The sequence below is a fragment of the Alligator mississippiensis genome, chromosome 1 (genome assembly GCF_030867095.1).
Source record: "Alligator mississippiensis isolate rAllMis1 chromosome 1, rAllMis1, whole genome shotgun sequence".
NCBI classification, from domain to species: Eukaryota; Metazoa; Chordata; order Crocodylia; family Alligatoridae; genus Alligator; species Alligator mississippiensis.
The window spans coordinates 175,446,520-175,467,038 of NC_081824.1; the positions used below are offsets into that span (position 1 = coordinate 175,446,520).

The 20,519-nt window shown below is 41.9% G+C and overlaps 1 protein-coding gene across 2 annotated transcripts in view; it reads right to left on the reverse strand.

The window, feature by feature from the left end:
* RBKS (ribokinase) overlaps window positions 1-20,519 on the reverse strand; it is a 94,677-nt gene that overhangs the window by 47,152 nt on the left and 27,006 nt on the right. For both annotated transcript variants that reach the window (XM_014598027.3, XM_014598028.3), the window contains 3 exons: window positions 15,222-15,285; window positions 10,397-10,459; window positions 1,258-1,422 (listed from right to left, as the gene is read on the reverse strand). In XM_014598027.3, the coding sequence (XP_014453513.1) occupies window positions 1,258-1,422; window positions 10,397-10,459; window positions 15,222-15,285 (292 nt within the window). The remainder of the gene's footprint in view (window positions 1-1,257; window positions 1,423-10,396; window positions 10,460-15,221; window positions 15,286-20,519) is intronic.

Below are 20,519 nucleotides of genomic sequence, written 5' to 3' on the forward strand. Positions count from 1 at the left end.
TAGCACATCATGGTGAAAGCTGTGCTAATGCACAGTAGAATTAGTCTACTGTATACTAGTTTCATGTAAAAGATGTGTGCTGGTGCTACTGCACAGTAGCACAGATTATGTCATATTAAGTTAGTACCTGTTGTTATAGAGCATTAATGCGCATGTAGACATGCTGTGTGTATACACACACATATATATGAATTTGATTACACACACATCTATCTATCTATCTATCTATCTATCTATCTATCTATCTATCTATCTATCTATCTATCATATGCTTCCGTAAGCTGAGGTTCACTTCATCAGATGCTATGAAGTGATAAAGTGAGCTTCAGCTCATGAAAGCTTGTGCTGTCTATCCATCTGTTTGCCTGCCTCTCTATTCACACACACACACACACACACACACACACTCTTTGATTAGACTATAAAGTGCAAATCTACCCTGCCTTCTACTTGAATTCAGTCTAACATAGCTAACTACATCACGTATATGTATATAAAAACAGCAAATAGCTCTGGGAAATTGCTGCAGTTTTTCAGTTGTTTGCTTCCACTCTTGCTTCAAAAAGTGTTGCTTTTCCAATCAGTTGTGCAAGACTGCTGATGAGAATTAGATGAGTGGAGAAGTGCCACTTTCTGAAGTAAAAACCACAGCAAAACATCTGAGTGGCTCATCCTTAATTTGGCAACCCAAGGCAAATTAAGTGGATTGTGAACAACAGATATATATATAAATCCAGGTTCTGCTATAGTACCTCAGGGACAGTATGTGGTGCTGTGCTGGCAGAGTAGTGGTACAAAGCCCAATTTTCAACTTGTATTATTAGTTTCATATGAATGGAATGCCACTGACTTGAATTTCACTTCTCCTGTTTTATTCTATTAGGAGATCACATTCAGAAGTTTACCCTAAGTTTATTACAATCGTGGTTAGACATGACATGACAATACAGGCAAAGACAAAATCAGACATGGAGGCTATAGGTGGGAGGTTTGCATAAAATAAAGAAATGGGATGGCTTGTCTTACATGATATGCTGTGTGATATATTTAAAAAAATGAATTTAAGTTTTATCAGAGTGGCATGGAGTTAGCCACTGATCTATCTGTAATGGAGACTACAATAAGAGAAATCAAACGGACAATAGCAATATTCTTGCAAAAACTGTGATAAAGAACACTCTTGCAGAGACTAATGTGAGGGATGTAAAAACACTAACCTAACGAACAAATGAATGATTAAGGCTTATGTTCAATTACCTCCACTGGCATGTGCCATTTTCAGGGCTTCAAGAGACGTTGCAGGTGTTATTTCTAGCTGGCAAACAATCACTTTGGCCTTACAAATGACATCAGCAGCTCTCTTCAGGTCTTCAGAATCCACAAGCAAGTTGGCTCCCGGGACTATGACGATAACATTCTCACCTAGATAGAAAGTTCTGTTTTTACAATATATTCTTCACTGAAGTAAACTAAGGTAAACAAAGTGATGACTCTTTGTCCTGCTACAGTGCATTTCAAATCAAACTTTAAGGTTACACTGCTGGTGTTTTAATTATCTAGGGGTTACAGGTGACTTCCCACCAAGACTTAACAGATGTTATTTTTGTAACTCTAACCATAAAGGTATATATCTATTTATGGAGAGGACTGTCATGGATGACTTTTCCCAAGTCAGATTTTGATGTTCTGACTGAACTAAAAAGCTGTACTAAACTGTATCAAACTGATCTAGGGGGATCTGCTGTATCACCAAACTTCTAAGCATGTTGTTTGTGTTCTCCTGTGAGTTACCTTCACACGTAAAAAAAGATAAGCGGTTACATTGATGCACTGAGTTATGATGCCCAAAATGCATTCAGCACATTAATCATTAACTAACTATATCTTCAGCTAGAATCACAGAATATGGGAGAGATCTCTAAAAATTATTAGGACACTGTGAATTTCAGGAAGAAAAGCAGCCTAACTCCAGTTAGAGATATACCACATTGCCACTACTCCTTGTGGCAAAAATGCCACCGTTGGTGCCCCTCTCCAGAGACCTGTCTCTGCCAGGTGAGAGGCTGGTGTTGAATCCCTCAGGGCAGGGGATCTCCCTCCCTAGTCTACATGACAAAAGCCTGGTGCCTGGGAGGCGGATGCTCTGGTCACCTGGGCAGGGGGGAAAAAGCCCGGCCCTGAGCATGGGCCCAGGTAGCCAGGGATGCTTTGTAGATTGGTTGGCTTGTGGCCAGTATTGGCAGCTTCGATTGGACCGGGCTGCTGAGGTCAGAGAGGTTATTTAAAGGCTCGGGCCAGGAAGAAGGGCAGCCATTAGCCATGCGGTCATCCAGGTGAATCTGAAACTGGCTCTCTCCTCATCACCGCATGCTCCAAGAGTGACCTGCCTCCAGAGGAAACTCCAACCACCTCTGGACGATGCAAGTGAGTAAGCTGCTCGAGATCACACTAGATCTTTAGCTTACAGTAACTCAGGATGTGAGATCAAAAGGCTACCTCAGACACCCTGGTTTGCTCTATGGGATTCCTCTGATATTGCTCTACCTTTTACCCTGTTTCTGTCCTACCCCCTGTAATCAATAAAGTTCTCCTTTGTGACCAGTGTGGGAGACTTATTGAGGGGTGGGTCTAAATTATGCTGATGAGGCCCCTTAGGTCTGCGGACTAAGGGAGGCTTCCCTAATAAGCCCCTGACTTGGGGAAGTGTCCCAAGTGCTGGTATTGGATCTAGTACCCATTGGACGATCGGGCCTGTGTTCTCCAAGGTGCGCAGAGCCAGAATTGAGTCCAGAGCCTTGGATGGTAGCAGCGGGAACCACAGGCTAGCAGGTGTGCTCCAGGGAAGGGGTTGGCAGGATGTGAAGCACCCCAAGGGAGGCACTCGGAGCCTGGAAGGTGGTCGGGTGCAGGGAGGTGGGCGGCTCAACGTAGGAGCGCCCCCTACTGGCCCGCCACACTCCTAAGAAAAATGAGAGCATGAAACTGGCTCTATTATCAAAAGCACTGCTTTGTAAAACAGCTAATGCCTGGCTCATAGGAGCTCTATCATAGGCAACTGGTAGGAGATGCACATGCCCCCCATGATGGAGCCGGTGCCCCCACCCGATGGCCGACACTGATGCTGTTGGCAGGGCTGGTGCATCCCCTGACAGGGCCACTGCCGTTGGTGGCTTCTGCGGGTGCCCCCCCCCAGATTCAAGAGGTACCAGTCGCTCATGAGCTCTATACAGAATATCAGAGGGAGTCAAGGCAATGAATGGAAGATCTTTTGCTCTGAAGGCACAACAGCTCAAAATCTGCTGGTGCCCTTTATATCCTGCCTAGTTAACATGTACATTTGGGTGGGGAGGTTCGTTACCTAGGCTCTGGCTACTGTGTCTTTTCCTTAACAAAGCAAACTGCCTAGTTTGATTGCAGCTTTGTTTTTGTTACTTCTTTTAAGATGCCTAAAGGCTCGGAGGCATGGGTGCCTACAAATTAAAATTTATTATTAATCACTAAAGCATTTGATTCAATAAATGAGTTGTTCTTTGAGCTCAAGGCTCTGCCCACCCTCTCTGAAGAGTCCTTTAATGGCTGCCAATCACTGAAGGTCACTGGTTCAGTAAATAAGTGGTTATACTTTTTAAATATGCTTTTTTTAATGAGACTTTAAAGTCTCTTGTCTAAAGCAACACGCAAAGAATGTCTCTCCCTGAAGATGTTTGGAAGGGAAAGCAGGACAATGGAAAGAATAACATAATGATCTCAGAGGGAGCGGCCCCTAGCTTTCCAAAGCAACTCTGCTGTCAATGGCTTGGTACAAAACAGCTGCATTTGAAAAGCAAAACCTCAGCATTTTGGCCAACACCTTGTTATTGAACAGAAAGTGATGGACATCTTGGATGAAGAAAACCTCTCAAACAAATACTAACCATGGATATCTGGATTCTGCTGAAGGAAGTATTCAAAGGCAAGCTGTGCCTATTTTGACCAGCAGGCATTCTGAAAGCTTACATGGTGAGAAAGCTAAAGCCAGTGAACTGCAGGGAACACAATAGTGGGGGCTCTCTGCCCCAATTCTCTGCCACTGACAAACCCAACCTCTGGCACCTGGAGTAGGCACATGGTTTTGCAAATTATCAGCAGTGAAACTGTTCATAGCATTGATATCAAAACCATTGTTAGGCTGGAATAAATGCCCCACTGAGATAATGAAGCAGTTTCAAGATTTATTTCCAGATACAAGGTGGACAATATGGCTAAGTACAGACAGTCAAAAAGCCTGAGGCTAAATTTGATTCAGCCTTTGTAGGTTCATCTAAGCTGTGTAGATTGAACCAATAAGCAAATGAACAGACACTCACTTTTGATTCAGGAAATCAGGAATTCAGGAAATCAGGAATTCAGGAAACTGCAGTGGCTCAAGCTAGGGGGCACTACAGCACAGTTCTCTGGCACATAGCTAGCATGGGCTGTGCATTTGCTTCCTCTTCCTGCTGCTCCAGAGGGCTCTGGGATTTGCAGTCCACAATCACAGCAGCAGGACTCTATGGGGTTGTTCATCACTTTCTCTCCCTACTTCTAGATGCCTGTGTGATTTGTAGTCCATAGTCGCAGCTAGCACTAAGAAAGCCACCAGGCAGGGTAACTCTGTACTTAGGAGAAGCAGAATTTTCCCCTCCCTGGCCCCACACCCCAGCCAGGGTTTGCTTGGGAGGGAGGTGGGGGGCGGGGCAGCAGTGAGCCAGCTAGTGAGCCAGTTTTCATTGCTCCAGCTAGGGAGCAAAGGGGTGGGGCCAGCCCTGCTCTCTGGAGCAGACAGCATAGCCCACCAGGGCTGTAAAGCAAGCTGGGATGCTTGGGGACTCTGATTTAACTTGAACCAGCAAGGAGTCTGGGACAGAAGTTTCATAAACTGGTTTGACCTAACTCAGTTAAGTCTGATACTAAACCAGGTTTATCTTAAACCAGTTTTAGCCATTTTGAAACTAGTTTATGTTCATGAAACTTGTTTTGTTTCAAGTTTAAACCAGTTTCTGCACTTCAACCTGTTTATGTGTAACTTCTTTCCCTAGGCTATGGCATTGAGTCATAGTCAGAAAGTTTACTTTGACAGTTTAAAGGGTTAAAAATATCTATTTTGCTTTGAACCAATAGTTCTGCCAGAGAAATGCAGCACTACCACACTGCAACTATTAGTACCACCAGAACTGGCTCAGTCCAACCTCTGGAGGAATTAAGAGTTGCATTCTGTTCTCAGCTAGACTTCAGTAGAGCAGCTCCAGATTTAAGACAAAAAAACCGTCTTCAACTTTACACCAGCATGAACAAAAGCAGAATCTGGCTTAAAGCACTGAATCACACTTGGCATTTGAGTCTATGGCTGGTGGCAGTCATCTTGCTGAAACACTGACACCGATGACACCAACCAGATGGAAACTCAGCACCAGAGACAATACGCCAGTATTAAAGAAATATGGAAAATAACAGCTAGGAGAAGATGCTTTCTGTACAGCATGATCCTGCAGAATCTTATACTAATAGTTCCTGGTTTTAATGAGATTACGTACATGACTAAGGACTCCTCATGTGACTAAGTGTTTATAGATACAAATGTTTTGAGCTCAATTAAAATATTAAAGGTCACATTCTCAACAGGTGTAAATTAGAACAGCTCTACTGAAGTTAAGGGACCATCACAAATTAACAAGAGGTGGGGATTGGATTTGATCATTATTAAAACTGCTTCTGGTACTTAAAACAGTACCAATGCTAGGTATATAGATACTGCTTTAAAGTGGGCTTCTAACCTTATCAGTGTTACTTGTCAGAATGATGGCAGTCACTGACAGTAGACTGACAACTGGCAAGCTTATTTAAAGTATCATTAAGTTTATTCTAAAGCTTCTAAAGGGTATGATACTGGAAGCCCAACAAGCTATTCTGACATGAAGGAAGCACAAGAGGAATGGCAAGAAATCAATCTGGCTGCACAAGGAGCTTCTAGGATGCCTCAACTGCAAAAGGAAAGCATACAGACAATGGAAAGATGGGCAGATCACTAAGGAAGCATACCAGAAAATAACAAGAATCTGTAGGGATAAAATCAGGAAGGCAAAGGTAAAAAATATGAGCACCATCTGGCTAGGGAAGAAAAAGACAACAAGAGGTTCTATAAATATGTTGTCCAGGAAAGAAAGACCACGGAAACTGATGGTTGACTATTAAACAGCCAGGATGAGCTCTTAAAAGATACAGAGAAGATGGAGCTACTCAATATCTACTTTACTTTAGTCTTCACAAAAAAAATTAAGCTGCAACGATCTCCACATTTGGGGTCACGAAGGAGTTTTACCCTGTGGTCAGATTGGTATGGACTGTGGAAGTTTTTGCCTTTCTCTGTTTTGGGGCATGTGCCTGTCTTCCTTGGAGCTCTCAAGTGTATTTTAACAATCCCTGCAACAGCAGGACACTGACTGCCACTGTGCCCTTGCTTAACCTGTGCAGGTGAGGGTGCTATACATTGTACTTATCTGCTAGGGTTGATTGGATCATTTTAGTAATATGCTAAACAAAGATTTTTATGGGATGGTTTGGGGATTGGGACGATTCTGGCTCAGGCAGAGGGTTTGACTAGATGACCTTCAGAGGTCCCTTCCAGCCCCACTTTTTATGATTCTATGATTCATTCCATAAATGCCAGCAGGTAACAAGTGCCACGGGAACATTCAGTACACACTGATGAACACAACTCAACAGTTTTTCCTTTACAAGACACATGGAAGAGCTCTCAAGCTGTCCGTGATATTTAAGCCTCAAGAGTCTCTCAGTCAGTACAACTGCAACAATAGCTGCAAAGCTTCTGAACAGGATTTTGTAAGAAAAAATTAAGGTACCTATGATTGTAAAAGAATGTAATGAGAAATAATTGGTTGCCAAGTCACAGGTCAGAAGCACGAGGGCAAGTGTTGTGTGTGTCCATGGAAATACAATTTATCTTCAGTCATGTGCTTTAAGTGTTGAAAAGCCTTGTACAAATACATTTTAAATTCACTATGGCTGCCAATGGGCTAAAATAATACATCAGGTAACATTTTTTCCATTACCCTGAAAGCTCCAAAAAATGTTTTACCTTGTGCAAAGGACGTGTCAGTCAAACTGATATTAATGCTTTGCACTTCTTTGTGTTATTTTACCAGTTTCCTCTAAACTTGAAAGAGGGTAGAAAATAACCTAACTTTAGGGTTCTTGTACCTTGTTCTGAAATATCTGGTGCTGACCACTATTAGCAAAAATATGTTGACCTACATGGATCTTGACCTAACATAGGAGTTCCTGCATTCATAGTGACGATTCAGTACATTAACAAGAGAGACTGGCATGATGGAGGGGCACAAGCAGAAGAGAGCGAGGGCCCACAACTGAAATGGCAGGAGCTGTTGCACAAGCTGTTGCAGGTTAGAAGGCAGATGCACTGACAGAACCCTTTATAGAGAAGGTAGCATAATGCCTGCTTGAAATGAGGTTAAGTATCTGTCAACCAGTTATTTAGTGAACACAGTGTATGCTTACATGGTACAATGCAGCTATCAAAGTTAGCTCTGAGCTGGCCTGGGCAACAGAACAGGCAGGTATAGCTGCATTAACACAGTATTCTGCTTGGGCTTATTAGCCCTGGTCATACAGAAATAGCTCTGAAATCTCCATGTAGCACTGTGTTGTGCCATGTCATTGTAAACCCTGCATTTACTCTGTGGGTAAATGCACATTTAGTGTTTTGATGCTAAAGTGTGCACACATTTCAAAACAAAAAAGGAGTAGTTTGACAATGCAGTCTAGGCAGGTAGGGACAGTAGGGACAGAAAAAAGAAAGTTGAAAGGAAGGTGGCAGCAGTTGAGAGTGGTACATGAGGACTATGCATGTAATAGCAGAGAGGTGTTCAGAAAAAGTAGCTGTGGGAGCATCCCAGTTTCTTGTCTTGTGGGGAGAGGGTAAAGGATATCAATGTTCAGGGTCTTGATCAAGAAGCCCACCTGGGAGCTTCCTGGAAAGCTGAATATTGTTCTTAGCAAGCATCCATCTTAAGACAGTCAAACAAAAGAAAGCACATGGAAGCAATGAAAGTTTCCAGAAAACACAGACTTTTGTGGCTACCCCAATGAGCAGCTGCAGTGCCTCTGAATAGGAGATTTCACAGGACCACATCCTGGAGGTACTCATCATAATTCTATAATTAAAGAGCGTGTTTGACTCTTAAAGCAGCATTCAGATTCTTTGTTTTGGATTGAAAATATGGTGCATCGTTCCCAAACCTACAGCACTTACTATTTGAGTACACTTCGCATTTTCTACGTTTACAAGTATGGAGTTGCAAATTAAAATTAATTAAAACTAGGTCCCTTTAAGAAATTTACTGACCCTACCATTTCTATGTCCCTAATTATCTTGATGGAATAATGCAGACTCTTCAAAAAAAAAGCCTCCATTTTTCTCTTCTGGGAATAATCTGTACAAGCTGCTTCATGCCAGTGTCTGCACTGCATGCATTGTACTGTTTTTATTCTACCAACATAACTGAAGTAGTAAAACATGCATGTAAAGACAAGCCCTTAGATAAGCACTGTAAAACTGATTTGGGTGGAATCAGCCAGGCTTCTGCAAGGAAAACAAAAAATGTTGCCACTTGCAACAGCACAGCACAGCATGTACTGCTATTTTATTGTCATTTACTCAGTTCAGGCACCAGATGGTTTTAAATAGAAACAACCACCAGAACCATTACCAATTCTGTGCATCTGTTTGCTTTACAGCGCCATTCTGGCCAGGTTTGCTCCAGGAGTAGCTTTTATGTAAATTCTGCACCCACCTTTTGATTTGGTAGCTTCCTTTCAGAACTTTTAGTTTGAAAGAAACACTCTAAATGCCACAAAATACTGTTCAGCTCATCCTCTGCCTCACAACCTCACTAGTGAACATTCACACCAATGCCAGTGTCTAGGACTACTGTGCACAGTCACTCTGGCTTGCTTTCTCTCTGTTTAACATTTTTTAAATCCACTATAAATTTCTGTTCCTCCATCCCTTACAACAATTCATGGGTTCTCCAGAATTCAGCAGTTACACTCTGCTGTTTCATGGTTAGACTGTCCATGGTCTTACCTGACTATGCAGGATATTAGAGAGGAGAGTAAGGCGGCCTCCCCCTTGCTCAGGACCTCAGGTGCAGTGTGGAGCACAGCCACTGATCCTTGGGTATGCCACCCATGTAGAAGTGGGCAGGGGAAAGAATAAGAGAGGCTGGGAACAGGCTGTGCTTGGGCTCTGCCCTCTGTCTCCATTTCATTTACAGGACAAACTATCTGGACAGGTATGAGAGGGATATAAGATGCATGTTCTCAAGAGCTGCAGTAATTTACTTCCCAACACAGAGCAAGAAGAGAGAGGGAAGATGTCAAGGGAAGAGTTATAGCTGTCTCAGAGAAGGTTGAGTTTAATTCACTTTATTTTTGAATGAGAGTATCTGCACAGGGGATTAATGCTTTTTAATATATGTACTTTTAATTCAACCCTTCAGTTAATTTGGCTTAATTTTCCTGTGTAGATATGTTCTTACAGTCTCCTTCCCAGGCCTGCCCCTAACATGGTGCAGTCATCTACCAACCTTTTTCAGGACCAAGCCTAAACATCATTCTAGATGGTAGTAATTTTTCAGAGTTCACAGAACATGCATATATTAGGGACATGCAGAAGGTAAAGTATCCATTTTGAAGGGCAACACAAAAAGAGATGAATTCCTTCTTTTTACTTTGTCCTAGCATATGAAAGCAAAAATATATGCTAAACTAAATGGAAATGCATGAAGGGTGAATAAAGGAGTATGTCATTTTATAGAGCATATATACTGCACGAAGGAACTTGGACTCAGATATTGTGGTGAGATTTTAAAAACAACTGGATAACCTAAGAACCACACATAATTTTACCTATGCAGACTAAGATAACAAGGGTAATTTACATTTCATGATTCAGGGTATAAACTGATCAACTCATGGGGTTAGAAGAAAATCCTCTCTCCCACTGTAAAAGAGCTAGGTACCTTATGAGGGAAGAAGGGAGCTAAAGCTTCTTTTGATGCACCAGGTACTGGCCAAGGTAAAACTAGATGGATCAATGGGCTGATGTAATTATGACTCTTCATATGCTGCTAATCTAAGGATTGGATCCTGCCACCCTCACTCACCTTGAGAAACACCTTACTCCCCAAGTAGTCCGTAAGTAAGAAAAAGCAAGTGCAGCACAGTATAAAAATATAAAATTTGTCTTTATATAAATAAAACTCCACAATGAACAAGAACAAGACAAAGGTTTCTTTTTCTGTGCTGAAAAGGGGCAACTAGGATGTGAAATATGTACCTTCACTGTTGACAATTATTGAAGCAGCTCCTGTAGCAGCATCCTCAGTCTGACCTACAAATTCTAAGAAAGGGAAAAGTTACAGTGTGTATTATTTCAGTGCAGTACTTTCAGCCAATAGCATGTGATACAGTTTAATTGAATTAAATCTAAAATAAACCTATAACCTTCAGCAATTTAAAAATGCTAATTACTCTTTCATGTGCAACAATGCCAAGGAAGCTAACAACAACAAAAAGTGTTAATTTACACCCACAAAACAGCAAATGTGAGTCCAACATTCTCTAATTTGGCTTCAACATTGCTTCAGAGAAAAGCACGTTGTTTATAGTCTTCTCAGGCATTCTAGGTCTATCTATATGGAAGAATTCTTTTTATTCACTGCAACAATGGATTCAAGGCCAAAGTAAACTAGAGCATCAAAACAATATAGCACATTTTTCTCTTTTAATTCTTCATGGGTTTGCATTTCATATGAACACCAGCCTGCATTATGAAGAAGGAGGTTCTGGTGACGCTGTATATTTCCCTTTTGGATTAATCCATTCAGTTAAGTAAGTGAAAAAGCCTGGCTAGTAGCTCTGCCTATTATTATGTTGTCCAGCACTTCCCATTATAAAACCCTGTTTACAGCTGCATATACATTTGCTAAATATTGTCTGAATGACCTGGAATTGTCCATGATAGGTATCTGTTCCAGGGTGAATTTCTCTGGAAAATGTCTACTCAAATGGTCCATCTGTTTCCAAGAAAAAGGGTAGAGAAAAGTATGCTGTTCTGCCCATATAGAAGAAAAGTCTGGTGACCTTCTCTTTGAGAAGGTCTGTTGTCCCCTTGCTTTGAAGTAGGGACTTGAAATTTTGCAGGGAGTAGCCTTTGCTTCAGGCATCTAGCTCTGCACTCCCCAAGAAAAACTGCCCAAACCTGGACAAGTTACAACTCTCCAAAAAACTGTACCACCCATACAGAGAAATTTCCTAGAGCATTGCAGCTGATCTCCTTAAAAAATCCCTCTGTACTGAGCACATTCTGTCCCAGAGATGCAGTGGGTGGGAGCAGGACTTTTCCTGCAGCTGCAGCTCTGCGTTGTTACAACTGCAAGCAGGTGCAATTTTCTCAACTATCTACTCCACCATACTGTTTGAGTGATAACTTTGTTGATACTCAAACAGTATGGAGGATGAAACTTCCCAACTCAAATGGACTAGGGACCAGAGCTGGACTTGTTGGAGGAGATTAGGCAGTAGATTAGGTGATGTAATCTAGGGGATGAGGCTGGGACTGGTGCTTGGCAGGGATGGGGTAGGAGATAGAAACTGGGATTGGCTGGGCAAAGAGACTAGGCCTTGGGGATAGGATAGCACAGGACTGGGACAGGTTAGAGGAGATGGGCCAGGAAAGGCTCAAACCTGGGTGTGGGGGAAAGCAATAGAAGTGTCTGTGCCCATTAGATCACAATTCGCTCCAGAGCTTGGACTAGAACACTTGGAAGAGTTAAAATTGCCTGAGCCTTAATTTGCACCTCTGGAGCCTTATGATAGTCTTTAATTCCTAGATCACACGCTATTTTTTCTTCACGACCACTACCTTATTCCATGCATGGAGTGGATCTGCTCTAGGATGAATTAAGACTGTGTATATTAAAAAGAGAATAAAAACCTTTCAAATCCCTGCCTTATTTGTTGCAAAAGTTAGAAGGCATGGAGTGAATGAGGCATGACACTGCAGGAGCTGAAAGGTTGGTCTGATGGCTAATACAACTGAGTTTAGTCCTGTGGAACTGCAGTCTCTCTGGCACTACCACAGGACTTTTTGGTAGTGCTAGAGAAGTCACTCGTGCCAAAATTTCACAAGTGGTTATAAACTGTTCTTTTTTTTCTGAGCATCTGACCTGAAACCCTGGGTTCTGATCTGAAGAAATGCTGAGCATTGACACCTGCAAACGAAGTAGGTGGTAGCTGGGCTTTGAAGTGCTATTAATGCAAAGTATTCTAAAAAACCAAGTTGTGGGTGCGTCAAATTGGTGGATATCCAATATCTACCCATAATTATTGGCTATTTTTAACCTTAATCTCTCTGTGCTTCAGTTCTTCATCTATTTAATAGCGATAATCCTGCCTGCTCACCTCACAGGAGAATAGTAAAAATTAATGAATGGTTGCGAAACACTCAGATACTACAGTGATATGCCTCACAGAAAAGTCCGGGAGGGAATAAATATTTTATTCAGAGCAGGATTTGAATAATGTGTAGTTTATAAGACAAGGGGCCATGCATTAAACAATAAGAATAAAATGAAATATTAAATAGCTGTTTATTAAGTGAGCCCTGCACATCTTGTGATCGGTCTGAGAAAAGGGTCCTATGAAAAACAAATGAAATGTGATCATGCAATTGCAGATTGTATCATAACGCACAAGCAAAAGGGGGACAAATTCAGGTTGCACAGACATTTTTAATTGTAGCATTTCCTAACCTGAGTTTTTGACTTTGCAAACATACTTTTTTTTAAAACACAGTTTGTGTGTGGGTATGTGTGTAACTAGAATGTAGATTTTCTAGCAGTCTTGCTAGGCTCTACAAAGTGACCATGTAAAAATGGCATCGTGAAGCTTCATTTTTATTACTTAATTATCATATTTGGGTGAAAAGTTACAGGGTTAAAAGCAAAACAATGCTTTTCCTTAACTGCCAACCCTGCAGACTGAATATGGGAGGGGAGACTCAAACTTGATTCTCTCAGTAAATTAAATTCTGTAGGCCAGTTTAGTTAGATACCTGTGCAACTCCTTTGCTTTCAATCCGTTTGCAAGGACGTAATCAATTGGAACTTGCTGAAAAGTTCTATTAGGGCCTAATGATCCAATGCTCAAATAAATCAATGGAAAGACTCTCACTGACTTGGCGATTCAAGAAGAGAGTAGCAGGGAAGTTTGTGGGTCTTACCCTCTCTTACTCATGTTGACTTTGCAGAGCTAACGAGTAAAAACTCACTTTTCCTACTGAACTGAATAAATATAAGTTTTAATTTACATGTGTCTTGAGTAATAAAGTACCGTTTCTCTCCATTCACTTTTCAGAAAAGGACAAAAATCACACTGTGAAGAGGAACTAATGCCTAGTAGTGACTTCTTAAAGTATAGAACTTTTTTGGTCCTTAAAGGCATTTTATGGCCTACAGCAATTTAGGTTCTAAATCAATCTTGAACTTTAAGACTGATTATTAAAGGCCAACATTTGCAAATGTGGCCATTAATTTTGGGTAACTCAGTAACCAGGTGCCTGAACCAAGATCTGATTTTTCAGCCAGTTAAGCACCCAATGCCCTTTATAACAGGATTGGACCCCAGGGAAGGCTGCGCAGCTCCTGCCTTCATTCTGGGTCCTGCTCCTTTTCCCTCGCCTGCCACACCTTGATATAATTCGCTGATCAGTGAAAAGGGAGGCTTCCCTAGGGTCTCAAAGTGAGCCCTTGTCTGCTCTCAGTCTGTGGGTTCCTCCTGAACGCTGCTGTCCTGGCCTCTGGTGCCAAATATGGCTCCCTGGCCTGGCCGGGCCCCACCCCGTCAGGGCACTAATCATCTTAAAGGTTAACTTAATGGCCTCCAACCCCCCTACAGCAATGCTCATGCCTCACAGATGGTACCAATTAATTACTTTAGTGGGCACATAGACCCAGGCTAATATCTGGCCTCCTCAGGCCTCAATGTTCTGATTAAGTCTCCGCCCATCTTGGGCTGTGGGCTTGCTGGCCCTCTCAGGCTGTAAGATGATTAGCTCTCTGTAGTTTACGCCCCTCTTTGACTAGGGCCCCTGGCCCTAGTCTATGCCCTTCTTTGGGCTTGGGCCCCCCTAGACCTGTTTCCCCTTTTCTCTCATTCACTGCAATGAAGCCCCTACCCTCTGACAGGGCTCAAGAAAGCCATGTGCCCCTTGGACACACTGGGACTTCCAAACCTTCCCTTTAGTCCCTTGCTGGTCCACTGGTTGATCTGCACCAAGACCCTAAGCACACTGGCTGTAACTCAATCTGTAGCCTTTTGGCTGTATAACAAAATGATTTTTTCATCCAGAGTCCCAGCTCCCTGCCAGACCTCAATGCCTTACTTTCCAGTTCCCAGTTGTATCAGGGTCTCAGTTTGTACTGCAGCTACAATCCTCTCCCTGCAGAGCTCTCTCTTTGTGGCTTCCAGAGCCAGACAGCCTGGCTTGGCTCAGGTCCAGGCTTATATGCTGCTCAAGTCCTGCCCACTCGCAGTCAGGTGGTGGGGTAGCTTTGGCACAGCTGCTTCTCTCTCATTCTAATGGACAGCTTGTTGCTGTTACTCCAGCTACCATAGGTATGCCTCTGTTTTGGCAGTGCTCTATCTTATCATATTATTGCTGTGCAACTAGCATAGCAACAGTCCCTCTTAGCTTCTTGCCCCTGGCTGCCTATTCTTTTGCAGCTAGCTCTTGTTAGGCTGCCTGAGCACTGCCTACTACTATTTCTTTCCCTCTTAAAGTAACAGAAGCCTCAGGCTCCCTGTTATACACCTAAAGACTCCAAAAGGATTTGCAGGTTCCCAGCATTCTAAATATCAGTCTTTGGGTTTAAAATAAATGACCACTCTTGAAACCACCAACCTCATGGTTTACACACAAGACATTTTGAACTGATCTGGACAAAGCAATAGAGACTCCACTACAGAAAGTGATTCTGCCTGCACAGTGGGTGCGCTGATTAGGTGACCTGCCTGCTCTTTCCTTCCTTCTCTTCCAGCTCCAATTCCTATTATAGTTTCTTAAAAAATAATGGGTGAAATGATGTTTAAAAATGCTTTACCTGTAGAAATCTCATTCCTTTTGAAATTTTCAATGTATTCATTGCCAAAGGAATCCTTCCCAACCTACAAGAGGGCATACAAATGTTTGATCTTCTACACCCAGCAGAGTGATACAATGCAATGATAACACACTAGAGCATCTTTTACAGCATGTTTGTTTCTAAGTTACCTGATTAAATAGCATTTTACAGATTTTCCCTTGACTACAATAGAGCCCTACTGAAACACACAGAAGTTATGCACTTCCTACACTCACTTTTAACCCTTTGACACTGCAGTTCATGAATGTTTCTAACACTATATGGATTGCTTTATTCTGAAGCATAATGTTTTCAGGCTGAAATACAATAAACAGTAACGCTATCATTCTCATTTGCTATGCATACTTTGAGTTTCAAAATTCCTTTTTAACTTAAATTTCTTCCCCACTGAAAAATGCCAGGTGTTACACATTAAAAGTGTGGTTATACTCTGGAAAGTGATTTTATACATGGCATCTTAGAATTCTATATTTTTCAGTATCAAATATACTCATTCTACAAATCTTTTTTTGTTTTAACTGACAATGCTATAGATTAACTGGCATTTTAGAGTCAGATTGCATTGTATTCTGCTTTTAAAACGGCCTGAAAGAGTCAATAAAATGGACCTTGGCTGATCATTTTGTTGAGGATGGATAAAGCTAAATAGAATCTTGCTCAGTGTGGTTCTCCAGGGTAAAAGGATCCCTATCACCATCCAGCCCCCTCTATATAGTAAACAAATAATTCGAAGACATACACATAACTGATGGAGAAATAACATGCCACTTTTACATAAACCAAGAGATATGTTAAAATACTTGATACACACATACAAAAGTATTGTTATTACTGTGTTTAGATATAGATAATATAAAGTCAATGTAGCTTTTATGTATATATTGTATATTTACATAAATACACACGTGCATGAGCACATGTACACAAGCCCAATATACCTTTTAATTCATTAAACTGGACTTACACCTTCAGCAGGGTCAGTTCCCAACATATCAGCATTGTTGACTAGTATATAATTTCACTTTAGGATATAATGTAAGGTCTGAAGTCCCACAACAGACCCTCAGCAATGTGATAGTGTAACTGCTTGAGCTGAAGAACTGTCCTTTAGATCAGTTCTATCAAGATCCCTTCTTCCCATCCCAGCTGCTGTCCAGATGACCAATGAGTTGTGTAAAGAACCTGAGAGATTAGTCCAGGCCCTGGGCAATAGTCCCTCTGTGTTTAAAACAAATACCAATATCCGAAGCTGTGTTTGAACTATTGCCAATGGTAAAATAGCTGCTTTACTGCCTAGTGATAAAGATGTAGCTATGCATGTACCTCCCTCTTTCAGGAAGATTTGGGATATCTAGAGTATGAGATAGGGTATCAAATCAAACACTGTAATGCACATATAGCACCACAGATTGAGGTTCATTTTCACTCAGCTCTTTCCACAGCCATATTTTGAAGTTTTCTTTCATTTCCAATAACATCTACAAAAGATTTATCTTAAAATATCATTAGGGATGGTCACTGTCTCTAAATAGCAGCTTGGAGGACAACAAATCGATAGAGGATCAGTCCAGGACAGATGGTAGTGAGGCTAATAAGCATCTGCTCTGGTTAGTGAGGGTTTTTTCAAGGAGGTTTGCAATGAAGGATATTTCTGGATCTCTGACTACTCTTGGATTCCAGGGGCTGACTGTCAGATGCAATCTCTGACATCTACTTTTGACTTGATGATTAGAGCTACCTCTGACAAGGATCCTGCCAAAATTATCCATGACTGTGACTTAACAATCATACTACTGCAAAGTGCTATACCTGGGGATCTCCCTGATGGCTGTTATGAAGCTTCAACTAGTACAGAATATATATACTTGCTTACATACTTAAAGGACGTTTCATAAACATTTTCCAAAAGCTGAACTGATTTCTTGTTCCCTTCAGTGTTTATGATTTTAATGTATAAAGCCTAAAACATTCAATCCTGGGGATCCTAGAGACCTGCATTACTTGCTGTTCAGCTGTTGTAATGACAGATTAATTGGGGTATTTTTGCTCACAGCCCCTATACAGGAACACTGTGAGGCTGGGGGAAGACCCATCAGAAGGTTATCAGTGGAAGAAATTATGCTTTGGAATGTCTTACCCCCTTGCTTTTATCAGCATCCAAATCTGCTAAAATTTAGGGAATGGTATAAGACTTATATGGTTATTCAGGACTTGCCCCCAAGGCATCCAGCTCACTTGGGGATTGAGGGCACATTTCCTGACACTCAAAGCTATATAACAGATCTTTTTAAATGTTCTCTACATGTGCTCAGACCCTGCTGGATAGGGACATTAAATAAACAGAAATATAAATATAACGTTTGGTTTGTTGACTACAGAACACATTATGCACTGAAATATCATTTTTCAATTCGAGTCACTAATAATTATATCCATCGCTACTAGGCTTGTAGCTACATAGTTGGTGAATAAGAATGAGTATGCATTACATCAAAATCTTTCAATATGTGCTTCTTCCCTGGCTTGATGTTACCAGTTTTCCCACGTGCCATCAGGAGGCCTGACATCATAACAGCTGAAATTTCGGCAGTCCACAGTCAAACTCAATCTGTACCTACAAATTAATTGTAATGAAAAAAATCTCTTTGCTGACACATCTTTTGTTCCATCTGTTCTGCATATGAAATTCTGTGATTAACTTTTTTTGGAGTGTATGTATTTACTGTTTTTCTGGCTTAGGGAATGTACCCAATTTTTGCTGCTAAATATAAGTGAAAGCGAGTAAGAGAAAAAAATGGTTTGAAAGGTGACTACAATACTCTGAGCTGTATCAGATACAGCAACGTTCTTATAACGAAGTAAAGAGTTGGGCTCACTGCTTTCTTTCTGAAGCTGGACTCAGATGGTCCATGCACAAAAATCAGTGGGAACTGTACAAAAGAAAGGCAATATAAAGGATAATTAGCATTTCCTTTTTAAGCAAGTGAATCAAATGGAACTGGAACACGTAAGGAGAATTTGAATCCACAACAGCACAAGAATTATAACAACGTTAAAGCAATCAGATAGGATCATTTCTGGATGTCTGCCAAAAGTAAAACAGACAAGACTTTCTTCAGCACAAATCATTCCTCCCCAGACCTGAACTTTTTAAGGTACAGACAGATGAACTGTTCCGATATCAGAGAATACTGCTACAAGCTTTTATAATGCAACTGTTATATCTGCATGATACTGTAGTAATATCAGTTCAATAAAACTGTTGCAAGTTTAACCCTGGTTCAAGCCCCACATGAATGTAACAAGACAATAGGGAAGTTAGAAGACTGCACATCCAAAAATGTAGGTGTCAACTTGATTAAGATGCTTATGAAGAATTCATAACTGAGACAGAACCATGAATTCTACAAACCACGTCTCAAATCACTGTGTCCCACTTTCTGTACGGGGAGACATTACATTCATAATTTACAATTATTATTTTAATTCATTCCCTTGTATTTGTAAGCTGAATGAGTTGGCTGTGGAATTATTAAGACTATATGGAAGTGCATGATAAAATTTCTACAAAGGAGAATAACCTCTCCCACAACTATACAGTTGGTCTGTTAAAGATATCACAAATATCCCTTGCCTCCTGTACATGTCCTGGACCATCACAGCTACAACACTCCAATCTAACTACCAAAGGAGACTATATTAGCCTAGTAGAAGTCAGAGTCCTTTTTTTCCTGAGGGACTGCCATACAGACATTAGGATGAAATCTTGATAATAAAGTATAAACATCTTCATATGTCTGGAAAAGATATTGTTATTTCTATATTCAAAACAGACTAAGAATAGGCCTAGATTTCACTAGTACCAGAAATAATCACTGGAAATAACACACCCTATTCTACAAATCACTTTGGGAATACGGGGAGCAAAGTGGCTATGAATGATATATGCAAACTTATATTAATATTAAATAATGGAAAATTGACAGCCAACTGGAAAAAGTACACTTTCAGGACTGAAATCTCAAAAAGCCTTAACAATTTCAGGTGCTAAGCTTCAATTCCTTAAAATGGCTTGTTAATGTAGACAAATAACTAAGATTGCAATGACTTATTACCACCTGTTAATTTAGGTTAACTGTGAATCTTCATATTATACGTGTCTCATTAACATATACAGATAATTGTTGTATGACATGAAACTATTTTGTGAGGCCATAAAGTCAATACTAATTTTTCAATAAAAAGTAGGAAGTGTTGGCAAGTTATGTAGACCTGAGAAGAATTCTTGATTCTGCTTTATCTTCCTCGTCTCCAACACATAAAGAACACTAAGACAAACTATTAGGCTATCTGCAGACATTCAGAAAGCTTGTGCCTGAATTGATTCAATCTGCAGGTTAGTGTAACTGGCATAGGTTGAACTGGCAAGCAAGTGAATAGACATTACTTTTGATTCCAGAAATGCAGGCACGTGCCTGCCGTGGCTCAGGCCAGAAGCCGGAGGGGGGGTACTAGAGCAAACCCTCCCTTCCCTTCTTCAGCAGCCAAGGGAAGCTGAGCTACGGGGGGCTGGCTGGGCCCAGGCAGGCCTGACTATGATTGGGGTGGGTTTTAGACCTCCAGGGACCTCAGCCGGTGTGTGCCTGGAGAGGGGAAGCAGCCCTTGCCATGCTTTTTGGGGGGGGAGGGGCAGAAGCATGGCCAGACCCTGGCCCCTGGCATCGCTCCCTGATGCCAACCTGGCTTGGCCCCCTGATGACACAGGGAGGGGGTTTATTTCCTCCCCTCTCCCCTTGAGAAACCCCAGCCAGAGTCTGCTTGGCTGGAGAGAACCAGCACCTGTCAAGGTCCCCGCTCTCTCCTTCCTGCTCCAGCAGCAGGGGTGGGGCATAGTCCCCTGAGGCAAAAGGGACAGGGAGGGGGTTTATTACCCCCTACATCCCCCCTCCCCCACTGGGACTGCACCCAGGGTCTGCCTGGCCAGGATGCAGCTTCCCCTGTCAGGGTCCATAACCCCTCACTGCTCCAATGGCAGTGGTGAGGGAGTGGCCAGATGCCAGCCCAGCATGACCCCCTAAGGCAAAGGGGGCAGGGAGGGGGTTTATTCCCTGCTCCCTCCTCTTTTGTCTTGGGGGACCGCAGCCAGGGTCTGCCTGCCCCAGCTGCCGCCTCTGCCATTTGCCCCTGGCAAGGCAGACCCAGCTGGGGTTCCCCAGGTGGAGAGGGGAGGAAGAGGGGAATAAACCTCCTCCCTGC